Below are 19,712 nucleotides of genomic sequence, written 5' to 3' on the forward strand. Positions count from 1 at the left end.
TTAAAGAAACTAGGGTGGCGCAGTGGTTAGCACTGCAGCCTCACAGCTCCAGCGACCCGGGTTCAGTTCTGGGTACTGCCTGTGCAGAGTTTGCAAGTTCTCCCTGTGACCGTGTGGGTTTCTGCTGGGTGCTCTAGTTTCCTCCCACAGCCAAAGACTTTCAGGTTGATAGGTAAATTGGCCATTGTAAATTGCCGCTAGTGTAGGTAGGTGGTAGGAGAAGGGTGGGGATGTGGTAGGGAATATTGGATTAATGTAGGATTAGTACAAAGGGGTGGTTGTTGGTCAGCACAGACTTGGTGGGCCGAAGGGCCTGCTTCAGTGTTGTATCTCTCTATGACTCTAAACCTGGTTGGAGTATTTTATTCTGAAATAAAAATAGCCTATAATTGTCCGTATCAGTAACTGGGTAAACATTTAAGTATATGTTGTGACTTGTGGAGAAGTGGAACTGGAGAAGTGGAACTAGAGAAAGACAGTGCACTCCTCCTGCCTCAGTCGTAACAACTGCAACAGGACATGGATAAGCTAGCAGAGTGGGCAGACATGTGGCAGATGGAACTTAATACAGAGAATTGTGAAGTGATGCATTTTGGCAAAAGGGATAGGGAGAGGCAATATATACTAAATGGTACATTTCGAAAGCGTGTGGAAGGATAGAGGAGGCTTGGCGTTCATGCGCATAGATCTTTGAAGATGGTAAGATATATTGAGAGAGTAGTTAGCAAAGCATTTGGGATCTTGGGTTTCATAAATAGAGGCACTGAGCACAAAAGCAGGAAAGTTATGTTGATTCTTTATAAAGCTCTGGTTAGGCCCCAACAGGAGTATTGCATCCAATTCTGGTCACCATACTTTAGGAAGGATTTGAGGGTACTTGAGAAGGTCAGAGGAGATTTACCAGAATGGTTCCAGGGATGAGGTATTTTAGCTACAAGGTTAGGTTGGAGACAGTATGGTTGTTCTCCTTACAGCAAAGGAGATTGTGGGGAGATTTGATAGATACAAGAGTCTGACAGATAGACAAAGAAAAAGCTGTTCCCATTAGCTGATGATACAAGGACTAAGGGACTGAGATTTAAGTTTTTGGGCAAAAGATGCAAAGGAGATGTAAAGAAGAACTTTTTTTACTCAGCGAGTGGTGATAACCTGAATCTTGCTGCCTAAGAGGGTGGTGGAAGCAGAGATGATGAACGATTTCAAAAGAAAATTGGATGACCAATTGAGGGAAATAAGCTTTCAGGGCTATGGGGATCGAGCAGGGGAATGGCACTGACTGGATTGCTCTATAGAAAGCTGACATGGACTTGAAGGCCCAAATGGCCTCTTTCTGTGCTATAATTACTATGACTCTAATGAGTGGACTGCACAAGATTACACAGAAATGTAACCTCTCCTCGGACAAAAATAGGAGACGCGTCCCGACATAAAAATGCCAGACCTCACATATGATCAAATTCATATTCCTCCATAAGGAAAAGGCAAATACACAAAATACCCCATACCGAAAAATACATTCATCCCCCTCCACATTAGTTCCCCTCCTTCGCACCATGGTAGCCCTGTTCGTCTCTCTTCTCTTCCTTCAGTATGTAGTCTTTATTTGAGTTGGCCTTGAAAGCTTGATAGTGATATTCACCTCAAATAACAGGGCTTTCTTGCCTGAAGAGCAAATTTGGAAGGGACTTAAAACTCACATCTGCACCCAGATCTCACAGCAGGAACTAAATATGCTCCTGTTATAAAGTAAGTTACGTTTTAAATATTTTGAAAACTTAAATATTATTCTAAGGTGATTTTATTTTCCATATATTAATTGCAAAGTTGAACATTTGAAGAAATATATATATAAATAAATGAAGGAGTGGGGAAATCAATTTTTATTGGATGTGGGGATGATGGCCAGGGGTTATAGGCCAAATGTTTATACATTTAGGGGTAAAGTTTGGGTAGGGAAAAGGGAATGTGTTGGTCATTTCGAGCATTTAAATGACCATTAGGGAGTTAGGGAAGGGCCATCCACATATGTCTCATTGTTTATTAAAAATGTAATACTGCTGCCTGTTTAAAAATTTAAAGCAATTATCAGGGCTTAAAGCCCTTTAAAAATGGCGCCAGTGCCTACACGGTGGCACCGGATGCCGGGATGCAGATGCCGCCCCTACACGCTATTTAAATGGATCTCTGCTGCAGCCCACCGAGTTCAAAGGGCGCCGCTGTGGAGTGTGACACCCGGATAAAATTCAGCCCGTCAACTCTGAGCTGTTACGATGACGTACTATGCCACTAGACTGTGCTGTTTTGTATGTTCTGCAAAAAACGCTTAAATTGTTTTCTGCGAAAGCGTTTTGGCAGCCATTTGTTCTTGGTAACTAAAATTTCTATTGTCCAACTATGATTTGAAACAAAATGTAATAAAAATATATTTCACAACGGCCCAGATTTTGAAGTCAGTGGCGAAGCGGCGGTGGCGTGTTGACTGCACAGAGAAATACTGGTTCATTGGCTGCAGCGAGAAATTCCACTTCCCGCTGCAGCAGGGGCCAATTGTGGAAAGAACAGGTCGATACGGTGGATAGGAAGGCAAATGGAATCATTTCCTTTATTAGTCGAGGTGTAGAATACAAGAGCAGGGAGGTTATGCTGGAACTATGTTAGAGTGGGATAACTAAATGAACCACTCAATTCTCAGGTCTGTTCCAATCATCAAATGGTTTATCGGTTTACAGCAGTGGGGAGCAAGACGCTGGGCTCACCATGCGCCTCTCCACTGAGCAAAGGAAAATCCACAACAGATATACAGTTACTCAGCCCATCGCTGCTGGACACAATCCAATCATAACAGTTATTGATTACCTACATTATATTCATTACCAATAAAATTTCTAATTATGCATCATGTGGTTGTGGGTATGCCCCTGACCATCTCAGGATGTTTACCAGACCCCCTTATCAACTATCCTTGAGTCTTCTACCTTTATCAGGCCTGCATTCGTAATTGCTTAGTGCAGTTCGCAATTAGACAGGAATGAGGTGTCTTATGCACTGATATGAGGGGCTCTCCTTGGTTAGGCTAGCAGTACCATTCTTTAATTGATCCCACAGTGAATTAGGTAAATGCTCCATTTTGTAACAATATGTGGCTATACTTTCATCTTGTATGTATGTGTATATCTATTTAGCTGCATCAGCCACAATTTTCCCCCTACAAACTGTATAACTCATTGGTTAGGCCACAACTTGTGTACTGTATGCAGTTCTGGTCACCTCATTCCAGAAAGGGTGTAATTGCACGAGAGAGGGTACAAAGGAGATTTACGAGGATGTTGCCAGGACTGGAAAAATGCAGCTATGAGGAAAGATTGGATAGGCTGGGGTTGTTCTGCTTGGAACAGAGAAGGCTGAGGGGAGATCTGATTGAAATGTACAAAATGTTGAGGGGCCTGGATAGAGTGGAGATTAAGGGTCTATTCACCTTACCAGAGAGGTCAGTGAGCAGGGGGCATAGATTTAAAGTGATTGGTAGAAAAATTAGAGGGGAGAGGATGGTGATGGTCTGGAACTCACTGCCTGAAAGGGTAGTTGAGGTAGAGGCCCTCAACTCATTCAAAAGGAGTCTGAATATGTACCTCAAGTGCTGTAAACTGCAGGGCTATGGACCAAATGCTGGAAGGTGGGATTAGAATAGGTGGATTATTTTTCGGCCGGCACAGACACGATGGGCCAAGTGGCCTCTTTCTGTGCCTTAAACTTTCTATGATTCTATGATCTGTCAGGTGTGGCAGTGTGGTGCAATGTTGGTGAAGCTCTGCCCCTTAATGATGTCACGAGTTGAAGACATGCCCCTTGAGGTCATTCTTCAGCTCAAAAGCAGGTGAGTGTTTTATGATTTTAAATACTTTTGAACACTTATTATCTTTTAAATACTTTTAAACAGTTTTCTAATAACCTGGAGAAGTGTGATATTTGTAGCAATAAAATTTAATTCGTTACAGAAAACCATCTTCGAACCTGCTGCAGATTCTTGCAGTGCGATTATGCATGGCTTTTTTGTAGAAGTTTAAAATGTTGCTTTATAGGTACATTAAAAGATGGGTAAATTGGTTATGGTATGGCACTAGCTGTTGCAGTGGAGGGTTTATTGATGGTTCTAATAAGCCCTTTATTTTAAAAAGAAGCGCTGCCGCAATTACTGCTGGCAGACTTTAACACCTCAATATGAAAATAGATGAGACGAATGGCGCAGTATTGGATTTGAGCAAATGATTAATAATCGCGATTTAGTGCAAGACTCTTAACAAAATTACGGCAATCAGACCAGAGCAGATTCAGTCGAAATGGGACAACAATAACTTCTTCACTATAAGGCCAAACAACAGAATTGTTACCAAGCAACAAACAAGTTGTTTCGAAATTATGTTTACTTATAATAATTGGACCCTGCGGTAATTTCCTATCCACCAGTTTTCAGTAACTTCCAGGCATCATTTTCATAATTTGTATTGTATGTTTCAAGTATTTGGCTGCTGAGGTACCACAACACGCTAGAACTTTGAATTTCGAACAAACACATCTGCGTGGATGTAAAGCGCTTTGTCGTCCAGTCAGCAATTATTCTAATAGCTTTGCTGGAAGGCAGGGAAGTAAAACGTCATCAATCATAGCGGCTCTGGCTTTTTCGAGACTGGTTGGTAAATGTTTAATTTCTCCATGGAAATTTAAGGTCATAGGGATTGTTCCAAGAGCACCTTTATCCAGATTTAAAAGGCAGTATCACTCGTTCAAGATTGCCAAAATAATTTCAGATTCTTCCTATCTCCCACTCCCAAACATCACTGAATTTCCCTCTGATTTTATTAGCCAGTATCTTTCTCTCATACCCAAACATTACCCATTTCTATTTTGTTTTGAAGGATTTTTTAAATGTTGTGTTGGCATTTTGAAAGCTGGAATCAAGCAAAGGCGGCAAGTAAAAGTTAAATAGAAGTGCTATGTTCCTTTAATAATGGTTAATAAAGCATACAGTATCATGGGCTTATTAATAGGGGCATAGAGTACTAGAGCAAGGAGATTATGTTGAACTTGTATAAGACGCTAGTTCGGCCTCAGCTGGTGTATTGCATCCAGTCACTTTAGGAAGGATATGAAAGCGTTATAGAGTGCAGAAAAGATTCACCAGAATGGTTCCAGGGATGAGGAACTCCAGTTATGAAGATAGATTGGAGAAGCTGGGACTGCTTTTGTTGGAGAAGAGGAGGAGATTTGATAGAGATATTCAAAATCCTGAGGGCTCTGGACAGAGTAGATGGAGAGAAACTGTTCCCACTCGTGAAAGGATCGAGAATGAGAGGGCACAGATTTAAAGCAATTGGTAAAAGAAGCAAAAGTGACATGAGGAAAAACTTTTTCATGCAGAGAGTGGTTGAGGTCTGGAATGCACTGCCTGAGAGTGTGGTGGAGGCAGGTTCAATTGAAGCATTCAAGAGGGAATTAGACAGTTATATGAAAAGGAAGAATGTGCAGGGTTTTGGGGAGAAGGTGGGGGAGTGGCACTAGGTGAAATGCTCATTAGGAGAGCCAGTGCAGACATGATGGGCCGAATGGTCTCCTTCTACTTCTGTGATTCTGTGATTCAATGGCGCTTCCAGATGTGGATGGGGTCCCAAGCAGGCTCGGTGCTTGCTGACACCAGTTCCAAATCAATCTGCATGAAAATCAGGGTAACTTGTGGACAATCAGCCCAAATAGTCAAATTGCACGTTCCTGCTGCTTTACAGAGCAGCCCAATGGGACTATCAGCGTACGCTCCTCCAGAGTCCATTGAGGCACACCACAAACTCTAGTTTTTGGCACAAGAATTGGCGGAAGTTGCAGTGTTGTTGCGACCCTCAATAGCGGTGAACATGCCCACGTTAATAAGAATAGTATCTTAATGCCTTCATTGAAGTGGTTCCTTGAAGGCCAGAGCTATATCAATGCACTGGACGCCTTCTCCCAGAGCTGTGCCTCTGTTGGCGGAATGCAGTGTGTTTGTGCAGTGCACCCAATTTACCAAGATGTGTCAATACTATTTAATGAGCTGAACTGTTGAATTTCACTGCTGGTAGGTACTGTTTAGATTTTTTTCAAATAATTTTGTATGACAACTGAACGGATAATTTCAAAACATTTATTCAGTGTTATTGAGAATTTTAAAAACAGACAGGTGGAGTTTGCTGGGGAGGGTGTTTGATGTGAAGGTAATATAGGGTGGGCCATGACATTCGAACATGGCAGTACTGGCATCAAATCAGCATTCATACATACTGTCATCATAATCTGCCAGCTCTGCATGCCACCAGTGGTCATAAACAGCATGTGCGTAACCCCTTTTACCAAGATGCTGTCCAGGGCAATTCCCATCAGCATATGTACACATGCATGTTGGACCTCAATTTTGAGCATTAGTAAGTCATATAGTGCAAAATAAATGGGTTCTACACTGCCCAACATCTCCCCTGTTGTTTCTCATTGACTTCAATAGAGCTGAACATCAGGCGTGTGGTATAATAGGTGGAAAATGTGATTCTGTCTGTTTTGCATCCCTGCCTTTGTCCTATTTCACATTAGACTAGTGGAAATAATTCTTGTCGGAATATGCATCTGTGGATGCATGGGTGAAATAGGAGGGGTTTGGTCTGTGTTGACTGCCAGCATTGACCCTATAAGTTCTCATATTGAAGGGTCAATTAGGTCTAGTACTGAAAAGTAGTGGACCCGTGAGCCACAGAAAACATCAATTCTTTAAGTAAGAAAGGAAGAAAATTGGACACAAAAACAAAGGAAGCACTAAGGATTCATTTAATCTCTGGCTAAAACAATCAACCTTTTGACATTATTTGACAATAGCACATAAGGTGCAGCTGCATTTGGGTTATCACCATTTACCATGATTCATATTTAATAAAATATTTAGTCAATGCAAGTCAATGGAACTGAAGATAAGGGCATATAACCAGCTGATGTGATACTGCCCCTTTTGTGCTCCCACCGAAAACAAATCTCTACCTTTCATTTATTGTCATTCTTTATTGGGTAATCTTGTACACGTTGTAATCAAACATACATCCAATTACATCACAGGATTTCCTTGCTAATCGAGCAGAATCCCAGTTTTATTGGATTGGACTCACTGACTTGATCAAAGAAGGCGAGTGGTGTTGGGTTGATGATACAAGCTATTCAAGCTCTACAAGGTAAGTAAATACATCCTGCCCACAACAGACTGCTCCACTTTTAACGAGTTATTAACTTTTGGACAAATGGTCAGGGGGTGCGACTAGTGTGCTTGATAGCCTGTGATTTCCTCTCATTCAGTTTAATGGACAAGAAAATTATGGTCTAGACAGCACCAGGGATTTATTTTAGCCAAAGGGTGAAAACTGGTGCTCAATGGATACTGTGCTTTCAGACACACCTGTTTGAAAGTTTGGCCTTTGTACACAATTTTAGCCCTAAATTATTGAGTACCATAATTTGAACTTGCCTAGGGTGCCAAACCATACATGTGTAGGTTTGGCACTCAAGTGCTTCCTAGTCCCAATTTTCATGGAGCAGTTTATCTGGATTCCTTGAACCCACTCCCACTGCAGATGTGCAGTATGCTTGTTAGCACACAGCAGCAGGTTTCAGGATGGCTCACAAACTGAGGGAGAGACCACACAGGTTTTCAGACGTGGCACTGGAGGTCCTGGTAATGGAGGTGCAGAGGAAGGATGTCCTGTATCCATAAGGGGCAAGAGCACCAAGTCACCCTCCTCACCTTCCTCCCCCTCCTTGCCCTCCTCCCCCTCTTTCCTGCAGCAGCTGCTCTGCCTGGCCTCATGACTTCCTCCCAATCCTCATCCAGACCAAGGGAGATGCCTAGTAAGATGCCCAGGACCAAGCATTCCCTTTCTCCTTGTGATTCCTATAAGATGTCCAATGACACGAACATTTGTGGTGTTGTAAATAGTGAGCAGGAAAGCCTTAGATTACAGGATGATATAGATGGGCGGAGCAGTGGCAAATGGAATTTAATCCTGAGAAGTGTGAGGTGATGTATTTTGGGAGGACTAACAAGGCAACAGAGCCCTTTCCTATCCTGAGTGGTGTGAAACAGGGCTGTGTTCTCGCACCCACACTTTTTGGGATTTTCTTCTCCCTGCTGCTTTCACATGCGTTCAAATCCTCTGAAGAAGGAATTTTCCTCCACACAAGATCAGGGGGCAGGTTGTTCAACCTTGCCCGTCTAAGAGCGAAGTCCAAAGTACGGAAAGTCCTCATCAGAGAACTCCTCTTTGCTGACGATGCTGCTTTAACATCTCACACTGAAGAATGCCTGCAGAGTCTCATCGACAGGTTTGCGTCTGCCTGCAATGAATTTGGCCTAACCATCAGCCTCAAGAAAACGAACATCATGGGGCAGGATGTCAGAAATGCTCCATCCATCAATATTGGCGACCACGCTCTGGAAGTGGTTCAAGAGTTCACCTACCTAGGCTCAACTATCACCAGTAACCTGTCTCTAGATGCAGAAATCAACAAGCGCATGGGTAAGGCTTCCACTGCTATGTCCAGACTGGCCAAGAGAGTGTGGGAAAATGGCGCACTGACACGGAACACAAAAGTCCGAGTGTATCAGGCCTGTGTCCTCAGTACCTTGCTCTACGGCAGCGAGGCCTGGACAACGTATGCCAGCCAAGAGCGACGTCTCAATTCATTCCATCTTCGCTGCCTTCGGAGAATACTTGGCATCAGGTGGCAGGACTATATCTCCAACACAGAAGTCCTTGAAGCGGCCAACACCCCCAGCTTATACACACTACTGAGTCAGCGGCGCTTGAGATGGCTTGGCCATGTGAGCCGCATGGAAGATGGCAGGATCCCCAAAGACACATTGTACAGCGAGCTCGCCACTGGTATCAGACCCACCGGCCGTCCATGTCTCCGTTATAAAGACGTCTGCAAACGCGACATGAAATCGTGTGACATTGATCACAAGTCGTGGGAGTCAGTTGCCAGCATTCGCCAGAGCTGGCGGGCAGCCATAAAGACAGGGCTAAATTGTGGCGAGTCGAAGAGACTTAGTAGTTGGCAGGAAAAAAGACAGAGGCGCAAGGGGAGAGCCAACTGTGCAACAGCCCCGACAAACAAATTTCTCTGCAGCACCTGTGGAAGAGCCTGTCACTCCAGAATTGGCCTTTATAGCCACTCCAGGCGCTGCTTCACAAACCACTGACCACCTCCAGGCGCATATCCATTGTCTCTCGAGATAAGGAGGCCCAAAAGAAACAAGGCAAGGGAATATATAATGGGTGGTAGGAGCCTAGGAAGTACAGAGGGTCAGAGGGACCTTGGGGTACTTGTCCATTGATCACTGAAGGCAGCAGCACTGGTAGATAAGGTGGTTAGGAAGAAATGTGGGATACTTGCCTTTATTAGCCAAGGCATAGAATATAAGAGCAGGGAGGTCATGATGGAGCTGTATAAAATGCTAGTGAGGCCAGAGCTGGAGTACTGTGTACAGTTCTGGTTGCCACACTATAGGAAAGATGTGATTGCACTGAAGAGGGTGCAGAAGAGATTCACCAGGATGTTGTCTGGGCTGGAGCATTTCAGCTATGAAGAGGATAGGCTAGGGTTGTTTTCCTTAGAGCAGAGAAGGCTGAGGGGGAACCTGATAGAGGTATACAAAATTATGAGGGGCTTAGATAGGGTAGATAGGAAGAAACTTTTTCCCTTCGCAGAGGTGTCAATAACCAGGGGGCATAGATTTAAGGTAAAGGGCAGGAGGTTTAGAGAGGATTTGAGGAAAACATTTTTCACCCAGAGGGTGGTTGGAATCTGGAACACACTGCCTGAAGGAGTGGTAGAGACAAGAACCCTCACAACATTTCAGAAGTATCTAGATGACCACTTGAAATGCCATTGCATACAAGCCTATGGGCCAAGTGCTGGAAAATGGGATTAGAACAGATAGGTGCTTGATGGCCACACGGACACGGTGGGCTGAATGGCCTGTTTCCGTGCTGTACAATTCTATGACTCTATGACTCTAAGATGGATTAACACTGCACCTACACTTTTTGGGAGAAGTCCTCAAAAAATGTCAGAATAAATGTTGCTTAGGTCTTTGTGGAGTCCTGGTAAACTGCTCCAGAAAGTCTCCCAATGTGTTTCAAAGTTCTCTTTTCAGATCCAACAGCAAATAAACATGAAAGGTAAGTATCCCTTTAATTGGTGGCTGAAATCCACATAAATGCCCATGTTTACTCCCAAGTCACTTTTAGGAGAGGGCGTTAGGACAAACACTAGCCATCAAATGCCATGCAGCTTCTTTAATGAGGGCTTAGCAGGTATTTTGAGTGACAATCAGCTCCTTAGTTAGCCACCGGGTGACAGTTCCTAGCACAGGCTTCAACTTCTTTACCAACATTATGTTTTGTGCTAAACGTGGGTTGAACCAGCCTTTCAGCTCTATACCTGATCTTGGCCATCTCGGAGACTCTAGCACCTGAATGTGTACTGAAAATGTTGGTGCAACGCAGTTAGTGAGGAGGATTCAGCAGGGCTGACTGGCCTAGGTGCACATTTGTCACGTCTGAATCTGATGCCTAGGTTGATGCTAGGTGACCTGTCCAGTTATGTTCTTATCCTACTTTATTGTTGCGATTTGATGCAACTTTGTGGCTTGCTAGGCATTTCAGAGGGCAGTTAAGAGTCAACCCCATTGCTGTGAGACTAGAGTTACACATAGGCCAGACCGGTAAGGATGACAGATTTCCTTCCCTAAAGGACATTAATGAACCAGTGGAGTTTTTACAACAAATTGGTAGCTTCATAGTCACAAATACTGATATTAGCTATTTATTCTAAATTAACTGAATGAAACTTCAGAAACTGCCATGCTGGGATTTCAACTCACATCTCTGGATTCTTACAAAAGCAAAATACTGTGGATGCAGGAAATCTGAAATAAAAACAGAAGATGCTGGAAAACACAGCAGGTCTGGCAACATCTATTTTTTATTTGTTTGTGGGATGTGGGCATCGCTGACTAGGCCAGCATTTATTGCCCATCCCTAATTGCCCTTGAACTGAATTGCTTGCCACGCCGTTTCAGAGGGCATTTAAGAGTCAACCACATTGCTGTGGGTCTGGAGTCACATGTAGGCCAGACCAGGTAAGGACAGCAGATTTCCTTCTCTAAAGGACATTAGTGAACCAGATGGATTTTTACAATTGACAATGGTTTCATGGTCACCATTAGACTAGATTTTAATTCCAGATTTATTATTTGAATTCAAATTTCACCATCTGCCATGGTGGAATTCGAACCCATGCCCCCAAAGCATTAGCCTGGGATCTGGATTACTAGTCTAGTGACATCTCTGTGTGGAGAGAGAAAAACAGTTATTATTTCAGGTCTGTGATTTTAATGAGATGCTGTCAGAACTGCTGAGTGTTTCCAGCATTTTCTGTTTTTATGTCTAGATTATTAGTTTAAGTCGCTGGTTTACTAGTCCAGTAACACAACCAGTAAGCTGACAGCCTCCTCAACCAAATAAACTGGGAATCCAAAAAGAACTCCCATGTTGCAATAGACTAGGGTTCCAATTAAAACTATAGATAGAAAATCATGTGACTAAATCCCCTTTATATGGGGCGGAGGGGAGGGGGATCACACAATAGCAGACATTTGCAATAAATCCTAAAACCTACTTAAATACAATACTTGTGATCAGCTACTTGGCCCAATGTCTACAGAGCATTTGTAGGAGGAGTGGAGTTAGGGGTACAAGACGTGATGGACGCAAAGATCTGGAAATGGTGCAATCACGAACTCTTCTGGGGCCATTTGAGCATATTCATGAAGCTCCAGCCTGTTTCAAACTGAGGCTCTCTACACAGCAACCTCATTGAATATTTAGTGGCATGATGGAATTATGGTGGAAAATGGGACTGGCTCCATGGAAATTCTACCTCTAAGTAGGAAAAATTGTTTAAGCAGTATTTTGGTAAGATTTTCCATGCTGACAAATGCACCCAGATCTATTGGGGGTTTTTTTGGATGCCTGCTTCCAATTGTTAGATTATACCTATGTTCTGTGTATCTATTTTGTTTTTGTCTTTAGCTTCTGGAAACCTGGTCAGCCAGATAATCATCAGAAAGGTGAACATTGCGCTCATCTTATCGCTAAAGGCCAATGGAACGATAATTATTGCACCAGGGAGTATAAATATATTTGTGAGAAAACACCATGAAGATGAGCAGTCAAAGGAATTTGCAAAACAAAGCCTCGACTGAGTACTAAACATAAAATGTTCGATTGCTTATAGTGTGGCAATTAACCCAATAATCATGGTCTCCGAAACATGCTTTGAATCAAACGATTTGGTCGTGCCTGTATGTTCCATGCACACATCTAGCCAAACAGCACTTGTTTGAAAACAGTGCCATATTTTCTTTCACTGAATTGTATCTTGCTTAATATTGTAATCTATTATAAATGGGAAACTGAGAGTAGGAAGCCATTCGTTGCCATTTTATATACAATAAACACATCCTGATATATATTTAATCAACAATTTATCAAGATTACTTTAAGTAACTAACTCACATTGAAGTCATTGTATATAATATTTCTCTAAGATATTTCAAAATGATATTGAGCAGTGTAATTGTAATAAGGTTAACAATTTATTTACCTTAATTAAGATCTTTCAAAATCCATTTTATACTACATCCACCCCATACTTTTTAGCCATATATCCTGTGATTTCCTCAGAAAATTCTCTTCATTTAGAGAAACACGTCCCCTCTTTGATGAATCCATGCTGAATGCCTCTGATTAGTCTATACAACTCTGTGTCCACTTACTTTCATTCTCTATTAAGAACTCTAGGGGTAGATTTTCAACTTGTCGCTGGGGTACATGATTAATGTGTGAAACTCTCCAATGTTCATTGCCATTGAAATTAATGGAAATGAAAATCAGGAGGTTTTGACAAGTAACTTGTACCCCAATGCCATTGAAAATCTACCTTTGACGTTTACCCAAGATTGGTCCATATTTTACTGATTCATCCTTCTTAAACAATGGCATAGGCCCAGAATTTGCAATTGTAATGCAGTGAAAATGTCAGCACTGGCCATCATTTCTGTGCAAAACTAACAGCAACTTCTAGCATCTGGAGGTTGCTGTCAGTGATACCCCGCCCCTCCACAGAATGCGGTGTTGCAGTCCTCACAGATACAATTATTAGAAATCACTGCTTTGAGGTGAAATTCAACTTTTTATGCACTATTGTAGCTTAGAACACAATTGAAAAAGTTAAACCTTGTTTAATGAAGTGTAACTGAGTTTTAGTGGTGTACAAAGTCATAATTACCACTGACCAAACTCTTTAGCACTGAAAAACTAATTTAATAATTCTATCATTCCCTCCATGATTAAAATTCCATAGATCTTTAAAATAATATGTTTAAAAGTTTATGACATTTCAGTTTCTACCTTTATCCCATGTGTATGTCTCAATTGTTATTTCACTCTCTGTAAAATGGTAAAATGATTAAAATGTTAATGATAATCAGTGTTTTATACTTACTGGTCCCTTGTCTGTGAGAATTCTTCAATCTGATTGGCTGCTCAGCCTGCTTGGTGACTTCACTGTTCCTGAACAGATTGTGCCAGAAAGAAAGTAATGTCGGAACATGGGACATTGATACTATTAAATATTTGTGGGCAGTTTTCTTCAAGGTCAGCAATATGCACCAGTCTTTCACTGCTGACGACAAAATCTGAGCCATAATATTTGCCTTGCTAACCCCATCAACATATCCTTTTATTCGTTTCACCCTCATGTGTTTATAGGAACATAGGAACAGGAGTAGGCCATTCAGCCCATCGAGTCTGCCCCACCATTCAATATGATCATGGCTGATCATCCACTTCAATGCCTTTTTCCCACACTATCCTCATATCCCCTTAAGTCATTCGAATTTAGAAATCTGTCAATCTCTGCTTTAAACATACTCAATGACTGAGCTTTCACAGCCCTCTGGGGTAGAGAATTCCAAAGGTTCACAACCCTCTGAGTAAAGAAATTTCTTCTCATCTCTGTCCTAAGTGGTTTCCCCCTTATTTTGAAATTGTGTCCCCTGGTTCTGGACTACCCAACCAGGGGAAACATCTTAGCTGCATCTACCCTGTCTATCCCTTTAACTATTTAGTAGGTCTCAATGAGATCACCGCTCATTCTTTGAAACTCTAGAGAATACAGGCTCAGTTTTCCCAATGTCTCTTCATAGGACAGTCCTGCCATCCCAGGAACAAGTCTAGTGAACCTTTGTTGCACTCCCTCTACGGCAATAATATCCTTCCTAAGGTAAGGGGATCAAAACTGCACACAGTACTCCAAGTGCGGTCTAGCTAATATTCTATATAATTGAAGCAAGACTTCACTGCTCCTGTGCTCAAATCCTCTTGCAAAAAAGACTAACATACCATTAGCCTTCCTAATTGCTTGCTGCACCTGCATGTTAACTTTCAGTGACTCATGGACAAGGACACCCAGGTACTTTTGTACATTTACACTTTCTAATCTCTTCTTCTTTGGCCTCCTTGTCTCGAGAGACAATGGGTAAGTGTCTAGATGTGGTCAGTGGTTTGTGGAGCAGCGCCTGGAGTGGCTATAAAGGCCAATTCTAGAGTGACAGACTCTTCCACAGGTGCTGCAGATAAAATTGGTTGTCAGGGCTGTTACATAGTTGGCTCTCTCCTTGCACTTCTGTCTTTTTTCCTGCCAACTGCTAAGTCTCTTCGACTCACCACTCTTTAGCCCCGCCTTTATGGCCAGCTCTGATAATCACTGGCAACTGACTCCCACAACTTGTGGTCAATGTCACAGGACTTCATGTCGCGTTTGTAGATATCTTTAAAGCGGAGACATAGACGGCCGGTGGGTCTGATACCAGTGACAAGATCGCTGTACAATGTGTCTTTGGGGATCCTGCCATCTTCCATGCGGCTCACATGGCCAAGCCATCTCAAGCGCCACTGGCTCAGTAGGGTATGTTGGCTGCCTCGAGGACTTCTGCGTTGAAGATACTGTCCTGCCACCCGATGCCAAGGATTCTCCGGAGGCAGCGAAGATGAAATGAGTTGAGACGTCGCTCTTGGCTGATATACATTGTCCAGGCCTCACTGCCATAGAGCAAGATACTGAGGACACAGGCTTGAAACACTCGGACTTTTGTGTTCCGTGTCAGTGTCTAATCTCTTACCATTTAAGAAATACTCTGCACATCAATTCCTCCTACCAAAGTGGATAACATCTCATTTTTCCACATTATATTCCATCTTGCCCACCCACTGTCAGAATCCCCTTGAAGCCGCTTTGCATCTTCTTCACAACACACATTCCCACCTAGTTTTGTGTCATCCGCAAACTTAGAGATTCTACATTTGGTCCCGACATCCAAATAATTGTTAGATGTTGTGAACAGCTGGGGCCAAAGCACTGATCCCTCCAAACATCACAGCCTGCCAATGTGAGAATGACCATTTATTCCTACTCTCTGCTTTCTGCCTGTTAACCAATCCTTAATCCATGCCAGTATATTACCTCCTATCCCAGATGCTTTAATTTTCTAACCAACCTCCTGTGGGGGACTTTATCAAAAGCCTTCTGAAAATCCAAGTATACCATGCCCACCAACTCCCCTTTATCAATTCTGATAGTAACTTCCTCAAAAAACTCCAACAGGTTTGTCAAACATGATTTCCCATTCATAAATCCATGTTGACTATGCCCAATCAGATCATTATTATCCAAGTGTCCATTTATCACATCCTTTAGAATAGATTCTAGCATTTTCCCAATGACTAATGTAAGGCTAGCAGGTCTTTAATTTACTGTTTTCTCTCTCCCTCCCTTCTTAAATAGTGGGGTGACATTTGCAACCTTCCAATCTGCAGGAACCACTGCAGAATCTGTAGAATTTTGGAAGATGATCATCAATGCATCGCCTATCTCCATAGCTAACTCTTTCAACAGTCTGGGATGCAGAATATCAGCTCCTGGGGACTTATTGACCATAATTTCTCCAATACAATGTTCTTATTAATACTAATTTCCTTCAATTCCTCATTCCCCCTAATCCCTTGGATCTCTAATTCTGGGAGATTTTTTGTATCTTCCTCAGTGAAAACAGACACAAAGTAATCATTTAGCCTCTCTGCCATTTCTCTATTCCCCATTCTAAATTCTTCTGACTCTGCCTGTAATGGACCCACATTTGTCTTAGTCAAATGGTTCCTTTTTACGTACCTGTAAAACGTTTTACAGTCCGTTTTTATATTTTTTGCGAGCTTACATTCATATTCTATTGTCCATTTTTTTTATCAGTTTCCTCATCCTCCTTTGCTGTATTCTAAAATCCTCCCAGTCCTCAGGTTTACTACTATTTCTGGAAACTTTATAGGCCTTTTCTTTGAATCTTATACAATCCTTACCTTCCTTTGCTATCCACAGTTGACTGCGTTTACTTTTGGGGTTTTTGTGCCTTGAAGGAATGTATAGTTGCTGTAAACTATGTAATATTTCTTTAAAGACTATTCATTGCCTATGTACCGTCATACCTTTTAATGTATTTTCCCAATCCACCTCAGCCAATTTTCCCCTCATACCTTCATAAGTTCCATTGTTCAAATTTAACACACTGGCTTCAGATTGAACTACCTCATTTTCAAACATAATGTAAAATTCTAACTTATCGTGGTCACTTGTCCCTAAAGGTTCTTTTAGAATAAGATTATTAATTAGCCCTTTCTCATTACATAATACTAGATCTAAAATAGACTGTTCTCTAGTCGGTTCCTCAAAATACTGCTCTAGAAAACCATCTCGAACACACTCCAGAAACTCATCCTCCACAGAATTAGTGCTCATTAGGTTTACCCAGTCTTTATGCAGATTGAAGTCACCCATGATTACTGTATTACCCATGCTACATGCTTCTCTAATCTCCTGATTAATACCATGCCCCACACTACCACCACTGTTTGGTGGTCTATAAACAACTCCTACCAATGTTTGCTGCCCCTTGCTGTTTCTTAACTTCACCCAAACAGAGTCCACATTTTGTTCTTCCGATCTGAGATCCTCCCTTACTAATGTACTGATCCCATCCCTTATTATCAGTGCAACACCACCTTGTTTTCCTTTTTGCCTGTCCTTCCTAAATGTCGAAAATCCTTGAATATTCAGTTCCCAGTTTTGGTCAGCCTGTAGCCACGTTTCCATTATGGCAATTAGATCGTACCCATTTACCTCTATTTGGGCCTTTAAATCATCTACCTTGTTGTCAATGCTACGTACATTCAGGTAGACTACCCTTATCCTTGTCTTCTTGACATTCTGCATTCTAAGCCTAGTTGATGCTCGCCTTTGTTTCGCCTGCCTTCTAATGTCACTTGCTACTTTTCTATCTCCTGTTACCAGCTTTACTTCCTTCCAATTTGAGCTACCCTCAGGCTCCCATTCCCCCGACATGCTAGTTTAAACCCTCCCCAACAGCACCAGCAAATCTCCCTGCGAGGATATTAGTTCCGGTCCTGTTAAGATGTAACCCAATTATCTTGTACAGGTCCCACCTGCCCCACAACTGGTCCCAATGCATCAGAAATCTGATGCACTCCCTCCTACATCAGTTCTCCAGTCACGTGTTCAACCAATCAATCCTCCTATTCCTACTGTCACTAGCATGCTGCACTGGGAGTAATCCTGAGATTACTGCTTTGGAGGTCCTGCTTTTTAATGTCCTTCCTAACTCCCTAAAATCTGCTTTCAGGACCTCATCCCTCTTCCTACCTATGTCATTGGGACTGTTACAACCAGGTGAGAAAGGTGTCTAGGGGTCATTTACTGTCTTCACCTGTTCTTCTTGTAATAGGGTTTAATTTTTAAACACACTGTGTTTTGAGCTCCCCCTTTGTGAATCCTTGTTCACAGCTTTCCAATTATAAGGCAAAGAAATGAGCACACCAGGTTATCTTTAGGTTTAAAGAAGAAAAGTGAAATGTATTAAACCTCAAACGTAATCTCTAATATGGTTAGTGCCTACGGATATACAACCCACCCACGCTAGCATGCACATGCGATACACACATGCAAATAGGGACAGAAAAGAGCAGAAGAAAAATAAAATGGACAGGTTTGAGGCAGTCTCTAAAGGGTGTTTCTTGTTACTGTTTCTTTGTTTCCAGCTCGTCGTAGAGTCCTTGATTGTAGACAGTTCTTGCTTTTCATTGGGGCCCTGTATTCTTTTTAAACCTTGTTCACTATAGGAGACTTTTCTCTCTTGGTGTTCATATGTCTTCAATGGTTTCCAATGCTGGTGAGAGTGAGATGAGAGCAGACAGGAGAGAGGTGTTCTCAATCCAGGAGCTAACAGCCTTCTGAGTTTAAAATCCCTGTTGGAAGTTCAAATTCAAAAAACTCCATCAGGCAATCATGTGACCAAACTGGCCCTACCATGTCTGTTTGTGTATTTGGACATCTTGGTAGTTAACCTGGAATGCTGCAACGTCTGGTAATCAAAAGTCCATTGTGGATTAAATTGGAGCAGGGAATAGCTCCTTTGTCCTTTGAAGTACTTGTCTGTTGATATGCTAATGTCTCTCTCCAGCCAAACTCTCAAATTGTTTTTAAAGCAAGTTCCTTCTTCACTATCAGCAATTTAAAATCAATGTTCATGTGGCAAAATAAATTTTCTTCATTCTTGACAGGTGGGAGACTTGCCTGACAGTACTAAAGTGGACCACAACCTCTGGCTGTTCACCCTCCCCCAGAAGGATGTCATGCAGCCGCTCCATGATCTAGCTTCCCTTTAAATGTATCAAATATAGTTAATCCTATTAACCTTGCACTAGTTCACGTTTGAATGTATCACATGTTCTGATGACATACACCTCTACCTCTCAAGATGTCTCTGAACCCCCTCCACTGCCTAGGTATTGTCAGACTGCTTTCTGAGTCTTTGGTGAGCTGCAATAACCTCCAGTTAAACATTGGTAGAACTGAAGCTGCTGCCATCACCGCCATCACAAACTCCATATCCCTGTCACCGTATCCATCTCCCTCCCACCCACTGTCTCAGTCAGAACTAGACTGTTCACAATCTCCCAGCTTATTTGACATTGAGCTCAACTTCCAACTCAAATTCCATCCACATGAACACTGCAAACTTTTATCCCTTTAACATCGTCTACTTCTGCCCACCTCATCTGCTTGCCATTGAAACCTTCATTCATGCTTTTGGCATTTCTATACTCAACTATTTCAATGCTTTCTTAACAGGCTCATATTATCCCACCGCTGTAAACTCCAACTCAATCAAAACTCTGCTGCTTCTGTCCTTGCTGACCAACATTGGCTCTACAACTTCCAATGTCCTATATTTAAAATTATTGCCCTTATATTTAAATCTTTCTTGGGCTCACCACTCTTCCCCCACCAACCCCACCGCCCCCCTAACTTCTACATTCATCCCCAACTTTTTCGTTCCTTCATTCCTCTGCCTCTGGCATATTGTGTTGTATCACCCCTCCCCAACTCACTGATTGGTGGCAATGGCTTCAGTTACAAAGCCCCACATTCTGAAATTCATCACCTAATGTCTTCCTCTT

General features: G+C 42.3%; 1 protein-coding gene across 2 annotated transcripts in view; it reads left to right on the plus strand.

Annotated features, from left to right (window-relative positions):
• LOC137383019 (CD209 antigen-like protein E) overlaps positions 1-13,574 on the plus strand; it is a 50,592-nt gene extending 37,018 nt beyond the window's left edge. The window contains exons 7-8 of one of the 2 annotated variants that reach the window (XM_068055609.1): positions 7,123-7,235; positions 12,156-13,574. In XM_068055609.1, coding sequence (XP_067911710.1) covers positions 7,123-7,235; positions 12,156-12,285 — 243 coding nt within the window. In that variant the 3' untranslated portion in view covers positions 12,286-13,574. The remainder of the gene's footprint in view (positions 1-7,122; positions 7,236-12,155) is intronic. The other variant, XM_068055608.1, reaches the window with a different exon arrangement.
• The last annotated feature ends 6,138 nt before the right edge of the window (positions 13,575-19,712 follow it).

The sequence above is a fragment of the Heterodontus francisci genome, chromosome 23 (assembly GCF_036365525.1).
Source record: "Heterodontus francisci isolate sHetFra1 chromosome 23, sHetFra1.hap1, whole genome shotgun sequence".
Classification (NCBI taxonomy): Eukaryota; Metazoa; Chordata; class Chondrichthyes; order Heterodontiformes; family Heterodontidae; genus Heterodontus; species Heterodontus francisci.